Source organism: Eretmochelys imbricata, chromosome 17 (genome assembly GCF_965152235.1).
Source record: "Eretmochelys imbricata isolate rEreImb1 chromosome 17, rEreImb1.hap1, whole genome shotgun sequence".
Classification (NCBI taxonomy): domain Eukaryota; kingdom Metazoa; phylum Chordata; order Testudines; family Cheloniidae; genus Eretmochelys; species Eretmochelys imbricata.
The window spans coordinates 18,723,983-18,746,281 of record NC_135588.1 but is presented as its reverse complement, the minus strand read 5'-3'; the positions used below and the strand labels follow the sequence as shown (position 1 = coordinate 18,746,281).

The 22,299-nt window shown below is 39.4% G+C and overlaps 1 protein-coding gene across 3 annotated transcripts in view; it reads right to left on the bottom strand.

The window, feature by feature from the left end:
* The window catches only part of CUX1 (cut like homeobox 1), a 398,353-nt gene that overhangs the window by 137,491 nt on the left and 238,563 nt on the right, over window positions 1–22,299 (bottom strand). For all 3 annotated transcript variants that reach the window (XM_077836870.1, XM_077836868.1, XM_077836869.1), the window contains exon 9: window positions 10,640–10,688. In XM_077836870.1, the coding sequence (XP_077692996.1) occupies window positions 10,640–10,688 (49 nt within the window). The remainder of the gene's footprint in view (window positions 1–10,639; window positions 10,689–22,299) is intronic.

Here is a 22,299-nt window from a genome sequence, read left to right as displayed (position 1 = left end):
ACTTTCTTGCAACATTTTGATGATTTTGCATAGGTTTCACAATAGTTGTTGAGAACAAATGTGGAATTGTACAAGTTCTAATAACTAGTACGAGACACTTAATCAGCGTACCGTATGTGTGATGCATGAAAAGATGCCTGAAGCAGTCTTTTTCTGGTAATACTATTCCTCACTAAAGGGAAACTAAACTGGTTTCCATAGGTGGATAAAGTTGGGAGGGAAAACTGGATTAGCAAGTCTTATTGGGATAATTTATTTTCTCTCATTTACATTAGATGAATGTGAGAAAATATCAGAGGGGTAGCCATGTTAGTCTGTATCCACAAAAACAATGAGGAGTCCAGTGGCACCTTAAAGACAAGCAGATTTATTTAGGCATAAGCTTTCATGAGTAAAAAAACCCACTTCTTCAGATGCATGGAGTGAAAATTACAGATACAGCCATAGATATATTGGCACATGAAGAGAAGGGAGTTACCTTACAAGTGGAGAATCAATGTTGACAAGGCCAATTCAGTCAGGGTGGATGTGGGCCACTCCCAATAATTGATGAGGTGGTGTCAATACCAAGAGAGGGAAAATTGCTTTTGTAGTGAACCAGCCACTCCCAGTCACTATTCAAGCCCAAATTAATAGCGTCAAGTTTGCAAATAAATTGTAGCTCTGCAGTTTCTCTTTGAAGTCTGTTTTTGAAATTTTTTTTTGTCGAAGGATGTCTACTTTTAAATCTGTTATTGAATGTCCAGGGAGATTGAAGTGTTCTCCTACGGGCTTTTGTATGTTACCATTCCTGATGTCTGATTTGTGTCCATTTTTACATAGAGAAGAATAAATAAATAAAAAGAAATTAAATAAATAATAAAAGTTTCCCTCTTTTGGTATTGACACCTCCTCATCAATTATTGCGGTGGCCCACATCCACCCTGACTGAACTGGCCTTCTCAACACTGGTTCTCCACTTGTAAGGTAACTCCCTTCTCTTCATGTGCCAATATATCTATGGCTGTATCTGTAATTTTCACTCCATGCATCTGAAGAAGTGGGATTTTTTACTCATGAAAGCTTATGCCTAAATAAATCTGCTTGTCTTTAAGGTGCCACTGGACTCCTCATTGTTTTTGAGAGAAAATATTTATCTAATAATTGCTAAATAGCTACTGCAAAACAGAACAAGTTACTACACTGTGTTGTTACTACATCTAGTGTTGTATAAGTAATGGGTTTTGCACCCTTAAGCAATTCTGCTGATGGCTTCCATTCATAACAGCATTGTTTTGAGAATCTATTCACTCTGCATGCAAATAAACCACAGAGGATATTTCTAATAGATATTACATCTGCATATACTGTAAGCTGTCAGCTGCCCTTCCTTCCCACATAGTTTCCCTAGCCAATTTAGCACATCTGTTGTAATCTTGTGAATAATAAATATTAAACAAGATTTCATACTATGCATTGCTATGAAAGAAATCAACAAACTTCAGACAACTCTGATTGGAAAATATGGAAAAATACGTTTTTTGTTTTTAAGACTATATGCTCTTCAAGGTAATGACTGTGGATGCCTCAGCATTTGAAAAGCACTTAGTAAACTTCTGGGTGCTCCTGCAATATAAATAATAAACTTACCATACAAAAAAACTGTGGAAAAAGAACGTTAAGGTTGCAAAATCAAACACTCAAAAGTTGGAAATGCCACAATAAGGCTTCCTGTGCAATCTTAGATGACCTCCCCTTGTGCATACGCATTATGATACAATCTTCAGTTGCATGATCACGCGCTTCCCCCCCCCCCCCAAAGGACTCATGCCTGAATCAGTGCACAGAAGGCATGGTGCTCAACAACTAAGCAATTATTCAATATTTTATTTTATCCTTGTTGTTTAATGACTAGCCCTGTTACTTATTTACTGCTCAGTATTCAAAGTCTGCTCTGAATAGTTATTCATTTCCTCATAGGTTTTTCTATGGCTTTTGTCACTATAATATCTGAATGCTTCACAAAAGTAATGTATTTTCACTCATCCCCTGAAAGAGGAATAGGTATTATCCCAATTTTATACATGGACAACTGAGGCACACAGAAATTAAAGTAAAAATTATTCACTAATTTTTGGTGCTCAATTTTGGACAACTAGAACCTGATTCTTCAGTTTACTTTACATTCCATAGCACAGGGGTGGCGAACCTGTGGCTCCGGAGCCACATGCAGCTTTTCAGAAGTTAATATGCGGCTCCTTGTACAGGCACCAATTCCAGGGCTGGAGCTACAGGTGCCAACTTTCCAATAAGCCAGGGTCTGCTCACTGCTCAACCCCTGCCCCTGCCCCCACTCCACCCCTTCCTGCCCCCTCCCCTAAGCCTGCAGTGCCCTCGCTCCTCCCCCACCACCCCCGAGACTCCTGGACGCCACGAAACAGCTGATCGGGGGGGGGGGTGCAGGGAGGGAGAGGGAGGCACTGATCAGTGGGGCTGCCGGGGGGCAGGAGGTGCTGGGAGCAAGGGGAGGGGCTGATGGGGCTGCTGATGTATTACTGTGGCTCTTTGGCAATGTACATTGGCCACCCCTGCTATTGCGCATTGTAGGTTCATAGGACAGTTCCCACTGACTTCAGCTGCAGCGATGAGTACTCAACACTTCCGCAAATTAGACTTGAGGGTCTCAAGGTGGACACCAGGAAATGAGGAACACACAATTAGTGGCCATCTATGACAAGTTTGGCTTAAATGATTTGCCCACCACCACACTTCTCCTCTGGTAGAGGTCTGGATAAAATCCAGTTCTCTAGGGGAGCATTCAACTGTCTTAACTACCTTTCTCTTCCTGCAGTCCCCTGCCTCATTCACTATAAACCTTCCAACTTCTGCCACAAACGAAGCATGGGTCCTGCAGTCAATGGCCTCCTTCATTACACAACCCTGATTTCTCCATAGAACACAATCCTGTCCTCTGAATAAGGCACTTGTCCTGTGGAAAAGGGGAATATGTCCCAGTCTTCTACCCACCTTGACTCCCAGTCCCTGTTTCCTTGTCCATCCAACCCAGTCTTTCCCTCCCTTCGTTGCTAGCTTCCATTTCCAGTCTCCAATCACAGTTTGCTCCATGCTTCCCCGACGCCAGCAGGGGGAACATCGAGAGCAAAGGAGAGTCTCTCTGCTATCAGTTCCGGTGCCCAGCACCAAAGCAGCCTATATCAACCAGAAGCAGAAATTGCAAGGAAAGTCCTGCTCAGCCTGCATCCCCAAGTTGGAGAGTACTCAGTATTGACAGAATCAGAGAATTTAGTTGCCAAACTATAACAAGTCTCAACTGAGGATGTACAAACTGAGATTTCTCAGAGGCTTAAACAGACCAAACTTGGAAATTTTGTTGCCACAGGAACAACAGATTGCACATCCTTGATACAAAGGACACCTGCCTTTGCCAAGTTTCAGGTCCCAGCTCCGAAGTATGGAGGCACTAGAGCTTCTTACCAAAACAGTTACAAGAATTTTAACATGGGAAAAACATTTTCCCATATCTCATTCTCAGAAATGGCTGTGCAGTTTTTGCTGAAAGTTAGGAGAAAAAAATCAGCCTGAGCCAAATACCCAGCCTGGGAAACTTCTGTCCAAACTGTTAAGTGTTTGGCAAAGTTCAAAACATGGCATCTTTTAATGAGAAGTGTCAGTTAAGTCAGTATAGATATCACTAACAGCTCTGCCTATACTAATTTAATCTATAGTAACAGATAGCTGTGCCTATTCGTGCTAAAGTGCCTGGCTTCTTTCATAAATATCTTAAATAAAAGACTGCCCACACCATCAGAAATGACCAGTGGAAGTCCGTCACACTGCTAACATTGAGAAAGACCATCCTCATTCTTCATGCATCCAATGAAACTGTATTTTTGGATACTTCAGTCATGAATCTTATCTGTTCCATGTAGCTAATATTTTAGCACAGAATTCTCTCATTTCCTTTACTATAATATGTAAATACCATACTGCTTAGTAGTGAAGCCAATTAATAGGTCATGATCATTTGCCATGTGCATTTCATTTTTTAAAAAATGTGTGCAATGTACTTAGTATAACTTATTTTTGTAGCGCTTCATGACAGGATAAAGATCATGAACGGAGTATAATGTTAATTTGATCAAAGACCAGAGATATGATTGGAAAAATGGGATACTTTATTTAAAGATGTTTCCCCTCAGAGTTCTATCAGTTAAATTGTCCTTTCTTATATACATACAACACGTAGCAAACACTACTACAAACACTAAAGTGTAATGCATATTACCAGGAGTAGCTCTGTTGAAACTAATAGATCTAGTTATGGCCTGCTAGGGTCTGCAGTATAGGGCCCTCTGTTTGTAAACCATCCCACAGCAGCCATGTTCTTTTCGAGCATCTAGTTGACTAAGGCATATGAGTGGAATATGCTTCATTTTCCCCCCTAACTTTTCAACCATTTTGAAGCCTTAGTCTGCATCAAGTTTCACAGAAAAGGAGAGAGAGTTATCAGAAAATCAGTGACATGAAAAACTCTCCAGGGCTTTGGCACCTATTTTTGCAGCATTGGAGAATTATATAAACAACATCAAACAGAAGAGCTTGGGTTGTCTTCAGTCGTCTTCAGGCTATTCAATTTTCCTTTTCTCACTGAAACACTGCCAGGTAAATGTGCTTCCAGTTGGAAGCCAAGCTTTTACAGGAGACTCCTAGACATCTATGAAAATAATATTAAACATACTTTGCAATTAGATAGCACTTTCCATGCAACAATCTCAACACACACTTTTCTTCTTCTGTGGATTCTCTGTTACTGGAGGTTTGCATCTATGGTAGCGCATTCTCTACAATCTTCTGCTAATCCCGTTGTGGATAAATAGTCTTTTTGATCCACCCAGGATACCACACTGTCCATCCAATATCATCTTTCTCTGCCTTGTGTTCTTCTGTCAGTAATTTTCCTTTGCAGTGAATGAAAACATGCACTGCCCACTGAGCGCCTTAAAATGTGCCCTGAAAATCCAGTCTTTCTTTTCATAAGATCTCTGACTAGTGTTTGCTGACCAATAATTTTCTGTTGGTTAGATATTTTCAGAATTCTTCTATAACATTATAATTTGAAGTACTGTAGCCCTGGTTTACACTACAAATTTATGTTGGCAGAACTATGTTGCTCAGGATTTTCTATACCCCTTAGCAATGTAGTTATACTGACCTAATCCCTGGTGTAGACAGCACCATGTCGATGGGAGGACTTCTCCACTGCAGAACTATAAGTACAGACAACCCTGTCATTTCTTATTCCTGAATGTCTGAACGTCCACGTTTCACAGCTATAATTTAACACTTTATAAGTTTTTAAGAGTCAGAATTTAGTCTTCAGCATTATGTCCCTTCTCTTTACAATTTACATGCTGCACTTTACAAAGGTGACTTTCATCATTTCTCTTTTACAGATGGTGAAATTGAGGCACAGGATCAAATGACTGGTGCAAATACCACCAGACCTCATCAGATGGTGTAAACCAGTGGTACCCAACTTTATTACATGGGAGGGCCAGATAAACCTAGGCACAATCTCGTGTGGGCCACATTCTACATATTTTAATAAGATTTAAAGTCTCCTGTACTGATTTACCTTTTAAGTTCAGCTTGTTTTGTATGTATTTAGATAGGTTGTTTCTATGTGTAGTATTGTCTATTTACACACTCATGTAAACTAAAATTATGTAAACACGATGATAAAACACTAATGAATTAGCCGTTTCTATACTGTGTTGAAGGAGGCCGCAGGCCTTACGAAATGCTCTGATGGGCCATGATGGGCTGTAGGTTGGGCACCCTGGTGTAAATGATTTACGTTAGCTGCGGATCTAGCCACAGTGAGTTGAAGAGTCAGAAACAGAATCCAGATATTCTAATGTTAGCTGCATCAGCCTTGGTGCAGATGAAGGAATCGTGCTGAGTTAACAATACTATCTTCATGGTGAATAAAAACAGGAACATGTTGTCATCATTGTGGTTGCTACCATCAGTTGTGGAACAAATTTTTTTTTGTCCGATATCCATCCTTTGCATATATGCTGTTGTCAGTGTTGTTAACTGAACAAGGAGAAATATCACTCCATATATTGGTCTGATACATGCATATTTCCTAGCAATTGTGCTTAGTTGGAAATATAAATCAAGACAATTTTCCAGCATGATCTGTTAGAGCTAGAAGGAGATTATACTCAATTAAAAAAACAGAAAACTGTTTCTGCCAAAATAATTTCATTTTCCTTATGCTTCTAGGAAAAGAAAAATTTTGTTTTTGCTTATACTTGCTATAGCAGACACAGTGGTTTTTACGTTTTAGTATTCTTTTGTTTCAACCATTTTTAATCATTAATTCTTCCTCTACTGATCTTAAAATCCAACAACACAATTCATTGAACGCATAGCACTAATGCAGTCTAAATCCTTTAACAAACTGCTATGTAATTCACCCGACACTCTGAAAAGAACATTTCCTCTTTTCTTGTTCCATTATGACAGAACTTTCTATAATCTGCAATTATTTCTACCCTACAAAACACACAAATGCGTGAAGGACGAATTCAGGAACTCTGTCAGCATCATGAGGAGAAACAGGGAGGCCAATGAAAACATGCTGACCTTCCAAAGATACAACATAGCATAACATACTGTACAATAAAATATCTAAATTATATATTTCCGGTGTCTTCTGGATGCATTCTGTAGGGAAAATAGTCTCTTATATTCTCCTGTCTCTTGCTTCACAGGAAACACTGTAAACATGACATTTCTCAATCTGAGCTTTTTTTTTTTTTTAATCATGTTTGATTCTTCAAGGCATTACACTGATATTATGTCAATGCCAATCAACTGGCACTTCCTTAATTTAGGTGTCCCTTTCTCATTTCTACAGGGGGAACACACTTTCAAAACATCTTTACCAAGGAAGACTAAATTGTACCAGTTCACAACACACTTTTATTTTGTTTTTTTTAATTTGGATACCCAATATTTGGTCATATAGATCTGCAAACTTTGGTAATGTGAAACCACAGGCGGATAAACTCAAGGGTCATCCGCAGCAGCTTGGAGTCAATACCAGTACCATCTTTTTCTTAAACATTCCATGAGAATTTCTGCTCTTACACCACAATGAATTATTGTTTTCAACAGAGGCCTCAATTCTCATGGTCTACTGTCAGGCAACCCCAAGGATGCTGGGGAAAACAACAGCAGTAGAAGGAGAATTCATCTGCAAGAGTTTGTCATCACCCAATATTTGTGACTTGTTGCCACATACATTTATGGAGGGATGGAGAAAGAGGATGAGAGGCCTTCCACTGGCTGGCTGATGTACCAAGCAGAGCCAACAATAAATATTTATTTATAAAAAACATACATGCACCTGTGTTGCGTGTACACACTAACTATTATACATCCAGAAAAGTACAGTACAACCTTACAAATTTCATAGAAAAAAAATTCATCATAGTCTGTGAATCAAACAATAAGAATTCATATCCCAAATCCCAAACTATGCTAAATTCATTTATTTACCAAGTAAAGGCAATTTGTTTTAATTAATTATCATACTTCACAGCATGTCAGCAAATATGCAGTCACTGATGGTGTAAAATGAAACCTCAATAAAATGAGATTCCTCACTACAGCTCTATTAATTAAATCCTTATGGAAATGTCTGTAAAACATCTAGATTTTTTTGGTGAGAAACACTGGGTTTGTGGATTAGCAAACTGAAAAGCAGCAAAGTTCTGCTGTATTCAGATATACTTCCATTCTGCTCCTCTATTGACACCAATTAAAGTGTTCAGAAATAGAGCCTTAAGGTTTAACAGAGAAGCAAAAAATGAGATACATTGTCAGCTGACAGTTCTTTTGTTATCCTGCAACAGAAATGGTAGCGTTTTACTACAAAGGCAAATGCAGCAGGTCTCAATAGAATTCTTCTGACTCTAAACCAAGCGTTAAAATAAAGTTACATTTTAATGAACTATTAAGTTGTTCCCCCCACCAGAACCCTCGATACAGCAGCCAACTTTACTTATTGCTCCATCTTGTCTTTTTTACACTGGTTTATCCCTCTCACTACTCTAATACTTTGCTTCATTCTCCATTATCACTATCTTTCGGCTTTTTCAGCATTGTTCCTCCATTTCAGGTCTGTGGTATCATTCACTGTTTATCAAACTACCCCTATAAAACTTTATACTCTAACTGCAGAACCCTGTCTCTATACAATATCCTTGGCAAGCCCTATTCCAGTCAAAAAGGCTCAAAAGGCTTGTCTTCACTGCAACAGGCAACGTAAGTTAGTACACTTGAGTTACCCCACTCCAGCTAGCCTAGCTTGAGTGCAGTGAAAGTGTCTGCTCTATAAAACATTCAAACTACATAACATGATTTGATTAGCAGGACAGAGTGAGAGGATTAGCATCCGATGAGTTGTTGGAAGCTCAAGCTGCTGGAAACTCACTCCATTACTAGCTCCAGCATCAGTAGCACTTGAGATTCAACTCACACCTTGATGCTCAAACTTAAAGCACTATTTAACTCGAGTTTAGAGATTTTTGTGTGTGCACAGGAGTTGGGTAAAACTTGAATTATACCTGGAGCTAATAATGCTGTGAAGAGACATCCTAATTCTATGGTCACTGCCCTCTTTTTAAAGTATAACATACTCCTCTGACCTCAATGTATGAAGTCTGCTCTTGCCTTACCAGTAGTTTTTCTTTTCCCAAATTTTCCAAACACAAATCACTAACTTCAGTGTAATGCATTTATAAAGGGTCTACAATCCCTTCTGGGAGTTGATGAGGGCACTGGGAGCACAACCAATAGCACACTCCCCCTACCCCTGAGAATGCCCACCGCATGAATAGAATTGAAGTTTCATTTGATCGGAGGGCTGAAGAGAAAGTGTATTGGGACTGAGAAGTTGGAGGAAGTGAAAGAATCACAGAGCAACTGCACAACTGGCTTCTTGAGATCAGAGGGCAACACTATATTCTGCTTCAAAAACTCTAGAAGTTTTAACTTGCTGAGTTTTCAGAGCACTTTTTTCAGTGGGAGGGGTGAACCTGGCCCTAAGCAAATGAGAATGTACTCTTTGAATATCCTAAAGGTTAAATGAAGAGCAGATTCCCTTCCAACACCTGAGATCATGGATCTATGTTACTTCTACAAAGTGAAATACATCATCAGTTGCAACAGAGAAGGTAACAGCATTTCTCACTTGGCTGTAAAAGTTGTAGGTATGTCATTAAATAAAGCAAGAAAAGTACAGGGTTCTGAATTCAGGATTTGACAGCTAAGAGAAAAAGGAAATAATTTTCAAACATAAAAAATATGTGTTTGAAAATGAAAATATATTTACTATTTTAAGGGGAAAAATTCTGTTAATGATGTTTTTAATACCAAGACTTTGCTGTTCTTTGAATACATTTTCTGAACTACATTTCAGTTTGGACAATTCAAATATAAATACATTCTTTGTATACAGCAGCGGTCACTCAAACTGTGACGAGTGTCCCCCTAGAGGGGTACACAGGAACATTCTGGGGGGAGGGTAGTATCGGGGGAGGGCCTGGTCCAGCCCCAATGAGGGGCAGGGAGGGAGCATCACCTAAGCAGCTGCCCCCCCGCCAACAGCTCTGCCCCTCCCCCTTCCCTGCAGCTCTACTCCACACCCCCAATCTGGCCCTGGCCCCGACTGAGGGAGACTTAAAGGAAGTGGATTTTCAAAGGGCAAGTGTTTAGCAGTTTCTAATAAACATTCCCATTTTAATGTCTCTCATGCTGAGCTCCCAAACACTGAGGCACACAAAATCACTAGTCACTTTTTGAAAATTTAAGCCTGAGAGTTTATCTATTGGCTTTCATCTATTTGATCAGGTTTGGAGTGTGGTGATCAGTTGTTGCTCATTATTTTTAACAGGAGCTGATTTGCCTAATATGGTGTATTACAGATTCATTGCTGTGAATAAACTGCTTGAATTCCACAAGTAGTCAACTAGAACAATAGAGAGATAAGGTGGATGAGGTAATATCTTTTATTGGACCAACTTCTGTCAGTGAGAAAAACAACAGAAGTTGGTACAACTAAAAGAGATTATCTTCCCCACTTTGTGTCTCGAATATCCTGGGACCAACACAGCTACACCACTACTGGAAAAACAACAGAGGTACATCTTGGATTAAGCTAGTCACCATCTATGGGCATGTCCCGTGTTGTGGCAAACACTGAGGCATTTAAAAAACAAAATGGGCTTAAAAAGCTAAAGAAGTAAATTTGCTTGTAAATAGCATCCATTACCATATATATTACTATCCATTACTCTCTCTCTCTATATATATAAATGGATAGTAATATATATGGTAATGGATATATATATATAGATATATATCTATATAGCAGAAATAGAGCCATTACAGAGTTTCCCTCACTATATTTGCGGCTCGCACAGCCATACAAAGTAATAAGCTTGGACTGCTAAACATGGATAGGACACGAGACCACCAGAGAAAGGAACATTCCACAAAATAAATATCAAAATCAATGGAAGTTTTTAAAATTTTATGAGTAAAACTTGTTTTAAAATCCTACCTGATTTGCTCGTTCAAGGTCCGTCATGATCATCTCAATTTCATCAGCCCTGGAAAAAGAAAGAGCATAAGCACTGTTACTATATGGTGAAGAAGATCCTCTAGGCTGTGTGTTTTCAGTCTATTGTGCAATTTTTAACATTCATATAGAAAAATACCAGATTGAAATAATATTTAAAAAGGCTACAGTTAAGTCTGAAAGACCAAACTTTTGACCTATTAGTTCTATTTTGGATCTCACTTGTGCATACAGGTATGTACTTCCCTCTTACCCACTGTGCATGTAAGATCGTGAAAAAGAATTATGTTATCAATTTGCTGCTTTAGGATCACTACCATTATACATTTTATCTAAAAATACTTGGCTTGCAAACTTTAAGAAGTAAAACAAAACAATTTTACAGTACTTAGCACAGATTACTCAAAAGGTGAGATTTTTGGCCTCTGAATCATGAAAAAATTAAAAATACTGAAAAAAGATTAAGGTTGAAGGTGCTTCAGTTCTGCTGGGGTGTCTAAATATAATAGCATTCTCCAAACATCTGGCCATTTTACATTCTGTCCTGGAAGTGCTGCAATAGCTGGGCAAAGTGAAGGAAGTAAATAGAAAAGTTTCAAATTTACATCTGAATTTCCTAATTTTATGTTTTTGACCATATTTTAACATTTATAGCAATTTTCCTCTTTTTAAAATTTCATTCAAAATTTTCAAGAAATGAGACACCAGGAAGTTTAAAAAAAAATTAAATATAGATTTAAAGTATCAGACAGTATTGTTAGTTTAGAGTGAGGCCTGTAATACATTTTACAAAAATTGGTAAGTCTGTTAAAGGGTTACAGAAATATTAGTAGTTAAGGAAAAGCAGTCCAATCAAACAATTCATATACATGTACTGGGTGCTGGCTATCTTAGACAACTAGCTTTACACATGCAAACTCTTGCCCCTGCACGGAACCCCACTGATTTCCATGGGACTCTGTCCACTTGGATGCAGTTTTAGGATCAGAGCCCTACAGGATGAGGATAAAAGTGGTCTCTATTTTATGCAAACATCTTTTTGGGGAGGTGGGGGTTGGGGGAGGTGTCCTGGTAACAGGATATCATCAGTGAAGGCTTTTAGACTCTGGGATTTCCTCCTTCTGCTGGTGCAAAACAGTCGCCATTTGTTTTCCTGCGGGCATGCAGTAAGGCCCATTTATTTGCTTGGGTCTGTGCTAGGAGAGGGGTTGCAATAATGCAATTGTTTTAAACTGTATCCCTTACTTCTAATATTCACAGGAGCGCCAAGAATTGCCTTTTGAGGTCTCCTTTGGATAATATAGAAAACAGACCAACATGTGTTTTGCGGTGCAATCTTTTCTCTTTTGGCGTGAGCTGATGAACTGTTATACTGGGAAGAAGACATGTGCAAGATGTTCTGAATTACTAATATGCATTATTTACTAGACTATATATTTTCTCTTGGCACAAACATAGTTCCAAGTGTTTAGGTACCAATGACATGATGAACTTGGAGAGGTTATATGAGCTTGTGATTACTTTTATCCTTTATGCCAGTTTTGAAACAGAAATCTTTTTTTAGCATCAAGCCTGAAAAGTCTGTTCCCACTGCTAAACCTACATTAAAATGAAACTATTTTTAGAAAGGGATTTTCATATGGAAAACAGTGTCTCTTAACAAGATAAGTACCAGAACATTTAAATGATCAAATCAGACATCTCCAGTGATGTATCAGGTGGAAGAGGTCAAGTTAAAGCACTGAAGAAACTGTTGTTTTATCTCACTTGAGAAAAAAAAATCTTTTTGGCTCTTAAAAGAAAACTTCAGTGTAATAAAAGAGATTTTTACTATTATAATTGTCATTCATTGCAAGCCAACAAGATTTCTGGCTCCAAACATAAGTAGAAGAAGACAGTCTCTGCCTGCAAGATTACACTCTAATATAGACAGACGTAACAGTTCAGACACATACAGAGCATGAAATGCCGGTATGAGTTGGAGGTGGCGTAAAAGTCCAGCACCGGTCATTTCTTAAAGACTTTTTTGAAGAAATGTATTTTAAGGAGGAGGGAAAGGTTGTCTGGTACATGGGAACAGGGAGAATATTCCAAACACAAGGAACATTGTGAGAGGGGGATACAAAACAGGGAGGCAGGAGACACGCTTGGGACAAGAAAAGGGAGCGGAAGTAGAAAGAAGGGAAAACAGAGATGTAAGCTGGAGCTGAATGCAGTGCCTGACAGGTGAAGACAAGGTGCTTGAACTTTTTTAGGACAATCACTGTATCTAATTACAAAGAAGTATAAATCCCAGTATTTTAAAGCAATAGCATATTTGGGACAGAATTTAAGAGACCTAACATAGCACTGTTGCGGACAGTCACGTACAAGAGGCTAAACAAGGCCGCAGGACTCTAAAAATAGCGATTCAAGTTCTGTAATCTCACTGATTACAGTGGGAAGTGTCCACCTGTATCTAAGGGCACCTTTATTGGTATATTCAGCTATATACCACCTGACTAATTTTTAGATGTACTTCTTTCTTTCACACAGATATTTGTCCTATCTTGCTTTTCTACCTCGTAATACTTCTGTATAAATCTAATAAAAAAGATGCAAACTTCCCAACAACTTCAAAATAAACATCTCTAGTGTAGCAATCTGAACACCCAGTGAGGCAGTGCTTTAACCACAAATATTATCTTTAAGGACAGTAATGAATTAAATTACTGTATGCTCTTTCCAAGCATTTCCAAGAGCAAGTGTCAACAGCATTCAGAAAAACCTTCAAAAGGATTCATTCTTTTCATTTTAAAAGCTCAACTACCACATCAATAGCTGGCATTCCGACAGTGTAAAATCACTTATTTCTGAAAGTCTCTAATAGCTATGTACATTGTTTGCTCAGCAACAGTATTTAATATAAAAAAAATTCAAGTTCTCTCACCTTTTTATGAGCTTATAAAAACAAGCTTTCATTTATTTATTACTTACAAGACACTATGTAACGCTCAGCCTTCAAGGCAGTGGATAATTCCATTTTGGTCTAGAAAATAGCTCATTGAATCAGAATCACAAAGGTCATTCCAGTGCACTCTCTGTATGGGCTAGTTTCTGCCACGTTTGCTCACTTTGAGTAAACTCTTTCAACAGTTCCATTTATTTCAGTAGAACTGTTCAACAAGCACCGTACTACTCAACCAACCTAATGGGGGCAGAATCGGGTCCTATCGGTTTTAACTTAAAATCTGATCAACTTAAAAGAATATGATCAAGTTTAAATAACCATAAAAACTATGAATTGATCATAATCCTGGATCTGCAGATGGCTTCAAACAGCTCTAAGAGAGGTGTGAACTGCCCTATTTATCTCAATGGGCTGTGAACTCTGTAAAAGAAAAACTATTTAACATCAACATTATTAGTTATTTCACTGCTGACCATTTTAGAAGAAACATCCAACTCATGTGTGATCCTGGGATAAACAACTGCCTCACTCACCCTTCTACTGTCCCTAAATCTAGAGCGCACTGAAAATGAAAATGTGGATCAGAATACAACCAATCTAATCAATCTTTTATGTCAATTTAATATTGACATAAAAAGGCAGGGATTACTGCTTTATCCATTGTTGTACTGAGTCTTCTGACAGCAGCCAATGCCAGGTGCTTCAGAGGGAATGAACAGAACAGGTAATCATCAAGTGATCCATCCCCTGTCATCCAGTCCCAGCTTCTGGCAAACTGAGGCTAGGGATACCATCCCTGCCCATCCTGGCTAATAGCCATTGATGGACCTACCCTCCAGGAACTTATCTAGTTCTTTTTTGAACCCTAGTATAGTCTTGGCCTTCACAACATCCTCTGGCAAGGAGTTCCACATGCTGACTGTGCAGTGTGTGAAAAAATACTTTCTTTTGTTTGTTTTAAACCTGCTGCCTATTAATTTCATTTGGTGACCCCTAGCTCACGTGTTAAGAGAAAGAGTAAATAACACTTCCTTATTTACTTTCTTCACAGCAGTCATGCTTTTATACACCTCTATCATATTCCCCCTTAGTCACCTCTTTTCCAAGCTGAAAAAGTCCCAGTCTTATTAATCTCTCTTCATACAGAAGACATTCCATATCCCTAATCATTTTTGTTGCCCTTTTTTGAACCCTTTCCAATTCCTATATATCTTTTTTGAGATGGGGCGACCACATCTGCATGCAGTATTCAAGGTGTGAGCCTACTATGGGTTTATATAGAGACAGTATGATATTTTCTGTCTTATCTATCCCTTTCTTGATGATTCCCAACATTCTGTTCATTTTTTTGACTGCTGCTGCACATTGAGAGAATGTTTTCAGAGAATTATCCATGACTCGAAGATCTCTTTCTGGAGTGGTAACAGCTAATTTAGATCCCATCATTTTATATGTATAGTTAGGATTATGTTTTCTAGTGTCCATTACTTTGCATTTATCAACATTTAATTTCATCTGACAATTTGTTGCCCAGTCACCCAGTTTTGTGAGATCCTTCTGTAGCTCTTCACTGTATGCTTGGGACTTAACTATCTTGAGTAGTTTTCTATCATCTGCAAATTTTTGCCATCTCACTGTTTACCCCTTTTTTCCAGATCATTTATGAATATGCTGAATAAGACTGGTTCCAGTACAGACACCTTGGGGACACCACAGAATCACAGAATATCAGGGTTGGAAGGGACCTGAGGAGGTCATCTAGTCCAACCCCCTGCTCAAAGCTGGACCAATCCCCAACTAAATCATCCCAGCCAGGGCTTTGTCAAGCCTGACCTTAAAAACTTCTAAGGAAGAAGATTCCACCACCTCCCTAGGTAACACATTCCAGTGTTTCACCACCTTCCTAGTGAAAAAGTTTTTCCTAATATCCAACCTAAACCTCCCCCATTGTAACTTGAGACCATTACTCCTTGTTCTGTCATCTGCTACCACTGAGAACAGTTGAGATCCATCCTCTTTGGAACCCCCTTTCAGGTAGTTGAAAGCACCTATCAAATCCCCCCTCAACCGTCTCTTCCGCAAACTAAACAATCCCAGTTCCCTCAGCCTCTCCTCATAAGTCATGTGTTCCAGTCCCCTAATCATTTTTGTTACCCTCCGCTGGACTCTTTCCAATTTTTCCACATCCTTTTTCTAGTGTGGGGCCCAAAACTGGACACAGTACTCCAGATGAGTCCTCACCATTGTCAAATAGAGGGGAACGATCACGTCCCTCGATCTGCTGGCAAAGCCCCTACTTATACATCCCAAAATGCCATTGTCCTTCTTGGCAACAAGGGTATACTGTTGACTCGTATCCAGCTTCTCGTTCACTGTAACCCCTAGGTCCTTTTCTGCAGAACTGCTGCCGAGCAATCCACACCATCCTCCAGATCATTTATGAAGATATTGAACAAAACAGGCCCCAGAATCCACCCTTGCAGCACTCCACTTGATACCGGCTGCCAACCAGACATGGAGCCATTGATCACTACCCGTTGAGCCCAACAATCTAGCCAACTTTCTATCCACCTTATAGTCCATATTTCTTTAACTTGCTGGCAAGAATACTGTGGGAGACCGTGTCAAAAGCTTTGCTAAAGTCAAGGAACAACATGTCTACCACTTTCCCCTCATCCACAGAGCCAGTTATCTCATCATAGAAGCCAATTAGATTAGTCAGGCATGACTTGCCCTTGGTGAATCCATGCTGACTGTTCCTGATCACTTTCCTCTCCTCTAAGTGCTTCAGAATTGATTCCTTGAGGACCTGCTCCATGATTTTTCCAGGGACTGAGGTGAGGCTGACTGGCCTGTAGTTCCCAGGATCCTCCTGCTTCCCTTTTTTAAAGATGGGCACTACATTAGCCTTTTTCCAGTCGTCCGGGACTTCCCCCGATCGCCATGAGTTTTCAAAGATAATGGTCAATGGCTCTGCAGACACATCCGCCAACTCCTTTAGCACTCTCAGATGCAGCGCATCCGGCCCCATGGACTTGTGCTCGTCTAGCTTTACTAAATAGTCCCAAAACACTTCTTTCTCCACAGAGGGCTGGTCACCTCCTCCCCATGCTGTGCTGCCCAGTGCAGCAGTCTGGGAGCTGACCTTGTTCGTGAAGATAGAGGCAAAAAAAGCATTGAGTACATTAGCTTTTTCCACATCCTCTGTCACTAGGTTGCCTCCCTCATTCAGTAAGGGGCCCACACTTTCCTTGACTTTCTTCTTGTTGCTAACTTACCTGAAGAAACCCTTCTTGTTACTCTTAACATCTCTTGCTAGCTGCACCTCCAGGTGTGATTTGCCCTTCCTGATTTCACTCCTGCATGCCCGAGCAATATTTTTATACTCTTCCCTGGTCATTTGTCCAATCTTCCATTTCTTGTAAGCTTCTTTTTTGTGTTTAAGATCAGCAAGGATTTCACTGTTAAGCCAAGCTGGTCGCCTGCCATATTTACTATTTTCTACACATCGGGATGGTTTGTCCCTGTAACCTCAATAAGGATTCTTTAAAATACAGCCAGCTCTCCTGAACTCCTTTCCCCCTCATGTTATTCTCCCACTATTTATCTTTCTCCATTCTGAAAATGGACCATTTATTCCTACCCTGTGTTTCCTATCTTTTAACCGTTATCAATCCATGAGAGGACCTTCCCTCTCATCCCATGACAGCTTATTTTGCTTAAGAGGCTTTTAGTGACGGATCTTGTCTAAGGTTTTCTGCCCCATGGCAGTCAAGATGGAGCCCAGAGCCTTGCGGAGTCTGTAGACTCCAGGTCTGCCAGCAGAACCCTACAGCAGCTTTGATGAACGCACCTCAGGGTGCGGCTGATCTTGGAGCAGCTGCATACCCAGTGTCTCAGATGGGCTCGTACTCGGGCAGCCAGCCCCTCCCGCTACACTCTACTTTTAGTACGCGAACTCACATGGGTGTGCCTCCTCCTCCTTGAGCAGAGATTTGCACCTCCGCTGGCAGCGCAGATGGACCAGCTGTAACTGGCCCCAGGCCATCCCGTCCTAACTGCTGGACCAGACTTGGAGTTTATGCTGGAGCAGCTACATCAGCTGCTGAAAGAGGAGCTAGTCCCTGTCCTTGGCAGCTGGTAGCTAGGGCTGGAGAGGGCTCCTGGAGGGTCCCATGAAGGCTGCAGCTCCCCCAGGTCTGCCTTTCCCAGCATGCTCTCCTTGCCCCTAAGGTACAGTATATCCACTGGATCCCCCTTCTCCACATGCTTGTTGACCCCCTTAAAGAATTCTAGTAGATTCCTGAGGCATGATTTCCCTTTACAAAAACCATGTTGACTTTTCTCCAATAAATGATGTTTATCTATGTGTCTGACAACTCTTGAGCCCGTAAAGTGAGGGTATAAAAGGTAGAGCAGCCCCCAATTGCCTCAACTTCTTCACTAACAAATCCAGGTAAGGACTCCATAACACTGGGAAGGAGGACGAGTTGAGAGAGCCATAGGGACAAAAGCATCTTGAATAACCCCAGTTACTGTAAAGTAAGTAACCTCTCTAAGCATTTGCCCACTGAGAGTAGCTAGAAGTTAACCCACAAGGACATGGGTGACTGGAGTCCCTATCTAAATGACTGTAGAACAGCCCTGCTAAGTTGTGCATCTGATCTAAAAACTGAGCCAATGGTCTGAACTCCTGGTAGTTGTTCTACAGATTTCAAGAATAGGGACTCTCTTAAACAAGTTACTCACATTGAATGTGAACTAACCTGAGAGGGAATGGATAGTTTATTCAAAGAGCAGGACATTTTAATGCAGTTTATAACCCATTTGGACACACTTTTTGAGGTAACAGACTTAGATTTATAAAAGACCATGAAAAGCTGAGATGATTGCAGAAAGGCTTTATCCTGGAAAGGTAAAAGGAAAAAAGACATAGCCCTAAGAATATCTAGTGTGTGGAGCATGGATTCTTCAACAGCGTAATGAGTATTTAGGAAAAAATACCAGTAGGTGAATAAATTGGTTTATAGGAAAATCAAGCAATTTTTGGTAGAAATTTCAGATGAGCTGTGAGAGTTACTTGGTCCTTGTGAAATATTGTATTCGGCTGTTCAACCATTAAAGCTTGATTTTTGTCCCCTCTACAAGCCAAGAGGATGGGGACTCAGATGACCATTTTATCAGGAGGGGGATACATAGGCTGAGAAGGAGAGTCTTTCAAAACAGCAAGTATCCCATTCAAGTCCCAGATAGGGAATGGCTCCCTCATTGGTAGAAACACATTAATCATGTTTTTAGAAAATTTAGAAACAGTGGGATGGGGAAAAAATTGGATGATCGTCAACAGGTGGATAGTATGCTGATACAGGGGCTAAATGGACTCCAACCAAGCTAACCAAAAGCCACACATTCTATAATGACAATAGGTAGCCCAAAATAGAAGAAGCCAAGAGTTGAACATGATTCTGAATAGACTACAAAGGGAAGACCTCTTGCAGAGATGATGAATGGGATCTATTCATAAAATAAAGTCAGCAAGAGTCTATGCTGTTAAATGCATGGACTGAGTCTGGGGGCAGCATCAGGCCTTGGCTCTGTCAGATGATGTCCAGTAGGTTCAAAAAGAGGAAGAGGGGGACTGATCAGCTGATGCATTAGATAGGAATACCAGAACTGACATGCCCAGGCTGCAGCTATCAATATCACCTGAGTCTTGTCCTGGAATGCCTTCATTAGAACCCTTGGAATTAAGGAATTAAAGGAGGGTTGTGGGGGAGACAAACCAGGTTATTTTAGCAGCAGAGTGGAAATGTGTCTCAGAAATCTCATGCTTACTCCCGCCCAGGAGCAGTCCCATGGCAGTGAGAAGGAAAGGAGTGGCAGCGGGGCTGTTCTGCCTTTTATACCCTAGCTGTAAGGGATGCGAGGATGTACAGGGTACATGCACAGCCCCACCAGACAATGATGGTTAAAAGACTCCAGGTTCTCTCACACACACTGGGATCTGCATGGACAAATGTTCAAAGAACTGAAGTGTTAAATGACTGCTCAGCAATGCACCACAATTCACCCCTCATTTACATAACCATCACATTAAAGCTGTATAGCATTAATCATTAAAACAGATCTCAGACAATAAATCTACTGTTTCCAACTATAAATTGAGAGGGTTTCTTACATCATCATCTTTCGCTAATTTAATAATGCTGCAGAATTTAAATACCGGCAACTTTCCTTCTCCCTCATTTAAACACAAAGCATATCAAAATTATAGAATTACTCTTGGCTTGGCCATGAGCAGCCCAATATAGTGTCAATTTTCTATGTGCAATAAAGCAACAGCATGTAAAAAGCTACTAAAATGCAAGTCATACTCAAGCATGTGAGCCACAGAGAAATCAAAGACTGCCTGCAACTGTCATTCAAGGCTCAGTCATCTTCATACAGGAAAAATGAAACATCTGTGCCCCAGAAAATTAAGTTATATATTGCATAATTCATTTGGTGTCTGCCATTGGAGCCAATTTATTGTTCCAGTGATAAACATGTTTGATTATTTTTGTTTTGTTTTCCATTGCCTCAGTGGTCTTCCTGTTTATCTAACCATCCTACAACACATAACAATGTAGATAGCAATTATAAAAAACAGGGTTATAGTCTGCTGGTAAGATGTGGGAAATCATCAGTCTTGTTAAACACATTAACATGGCACCAGTATTAAATATTATAGCCAATGAAATTTTATTCCGTTTGATTCTTTTGGGTCCATTCTATAGTTATATCTGAAAGTGCTGTCATTGCGTCCTAAGCATACAAGCATCAGCAACTGACCACCTTTTTATTCTCTGGTTGCTTCCCCCTCATCTGATTTAAGTACTTCAATATTTCCTATATTAACTCCTCCCCTTGTCAGTATACTCATCATCTCACCTCTGCTTTGAAAGACATTACTTACTCTTTTACAAGAAGTTTCCATTCATCCTTGGTAACCTGAGCAATTCACTCCCTCACACCCCATTAACGGGATATATATGTTCTGTATGTACATATACACAATAGATTAGCTTATGATTATCCTAGCTGTAGAGCCACTGACGAGTTTCTTGCAGAACAGAATGCTATGACCAGCCAGAGTGCCAGCCAAAAAGCATATCTTTCCCCATGAGTCAGGGAGCGGAGAAACTGCTCTCTTTGTAGAAAACAACGAAGATTTCTTTTTAATTGCAGTACTGGGTTTCTAGATAGCACTAGTTGATAAATTTCATATACAATACTATAAGCAAATTCCCACCACTGATAGGGATCTTGCTTCAGGATCATAGAGATAGAAAGGGTTTATCAGATTGAGATCATCTATCTTGTAAATATAGGATACAGTCTTCCAGTAGGATGACATATCTGGTTACACTGATACCATATTGTATTGACTAAGGTGATTTACCAAGTAATTGTCCAAGATAACTTTAGCTTTATTACATTCATAACACCTTCTTACATAAGGTGACATAAACCAATTTATTTTGGGACATCACATTTCCTGACTGCCTGTTTGATTTTGTTTTTTTATAATAAATATGTATTTTGGTTAAAAAGTACAGTGAAATAGAAATGCCAATAAAACTCATAGAAGAAACCTTTGGAGTTAAGAGATTCCTTTGAAAAAAAACTATTTAAAATTCATTTCAATAAAAAATACCCAAAAAAGGATTAATCAAATTTAGTAACTAGTAAATATTTACAGATAAGGCAGTTTACAAGTATTGAAGGCAAGGTTTAAAAACTTATCCAGTCTATAGGACTTTGCACTGTTAAAAGTTTAACTTTGCACAAGTTAAAAACGACACTCTTCTTAAAATCTTTTCCAGTTCAAAACATGAGATAAAACAGTTTCGGGTTCTACACCTATCAATTCCCAATTTCTAAATGTTTTTCATCCCCAGGTTACAGTAAGAAAAATCTGTACAAACAAGACAAGAAACTGACTGGCTACAGAAGAGAGGAGAGTGACTAACTATCCAAAAATGTTGTCAAATGCACAAAATACACAAATTGAAAGAATTAAGAAAAATTACTTTCTCTAATATTTCAGTTACAGTAATCTTAACTATTCCTTGTAACAATAGTAGGTAAAAAAATATCCAGGTGGAAAGGCTGCTCTTTCAAAATACAGTTATGTTAGAAAGTATTATTTGACTAAAAACATGAATCATATTTTAAAAATAAAGTAGCTATATTCCCAGGAATTAGCAATCTTATTGTAATGATTACATTTCTGTAAATTGATTTTATTTATTGTCAGTTGCTCTAGATGTCAATTCATTTACTATAACTTCCTGCTTAGAATTTACATCACTTTTGAAAAATTTACAAAAATTGTCTTTTGCTTGGTCAATATAGACTTGACCGAGCAAACATTTTGCTGGCTCAGGGTCAAACGGATCCAAGTACCTTGCTGGATTGATTGTTATGTCTTTAATATACAGTGACAAATTATTAAACTCCCATTGCCTCTAATGGGGCCAGGATTTCCCCCAGGATGTTCTGATCATGTATGGGGTTAGAAAATTTTTGGCAGAACATAATGAATCCTATTTAAACAGTAACTTATTTGCTGATACCAAAGGCTGGATATAGAGGTATTTTGCATAGAGGTAATAATTTTATCATCCATAAGTGTAAGAATAAATGTGTT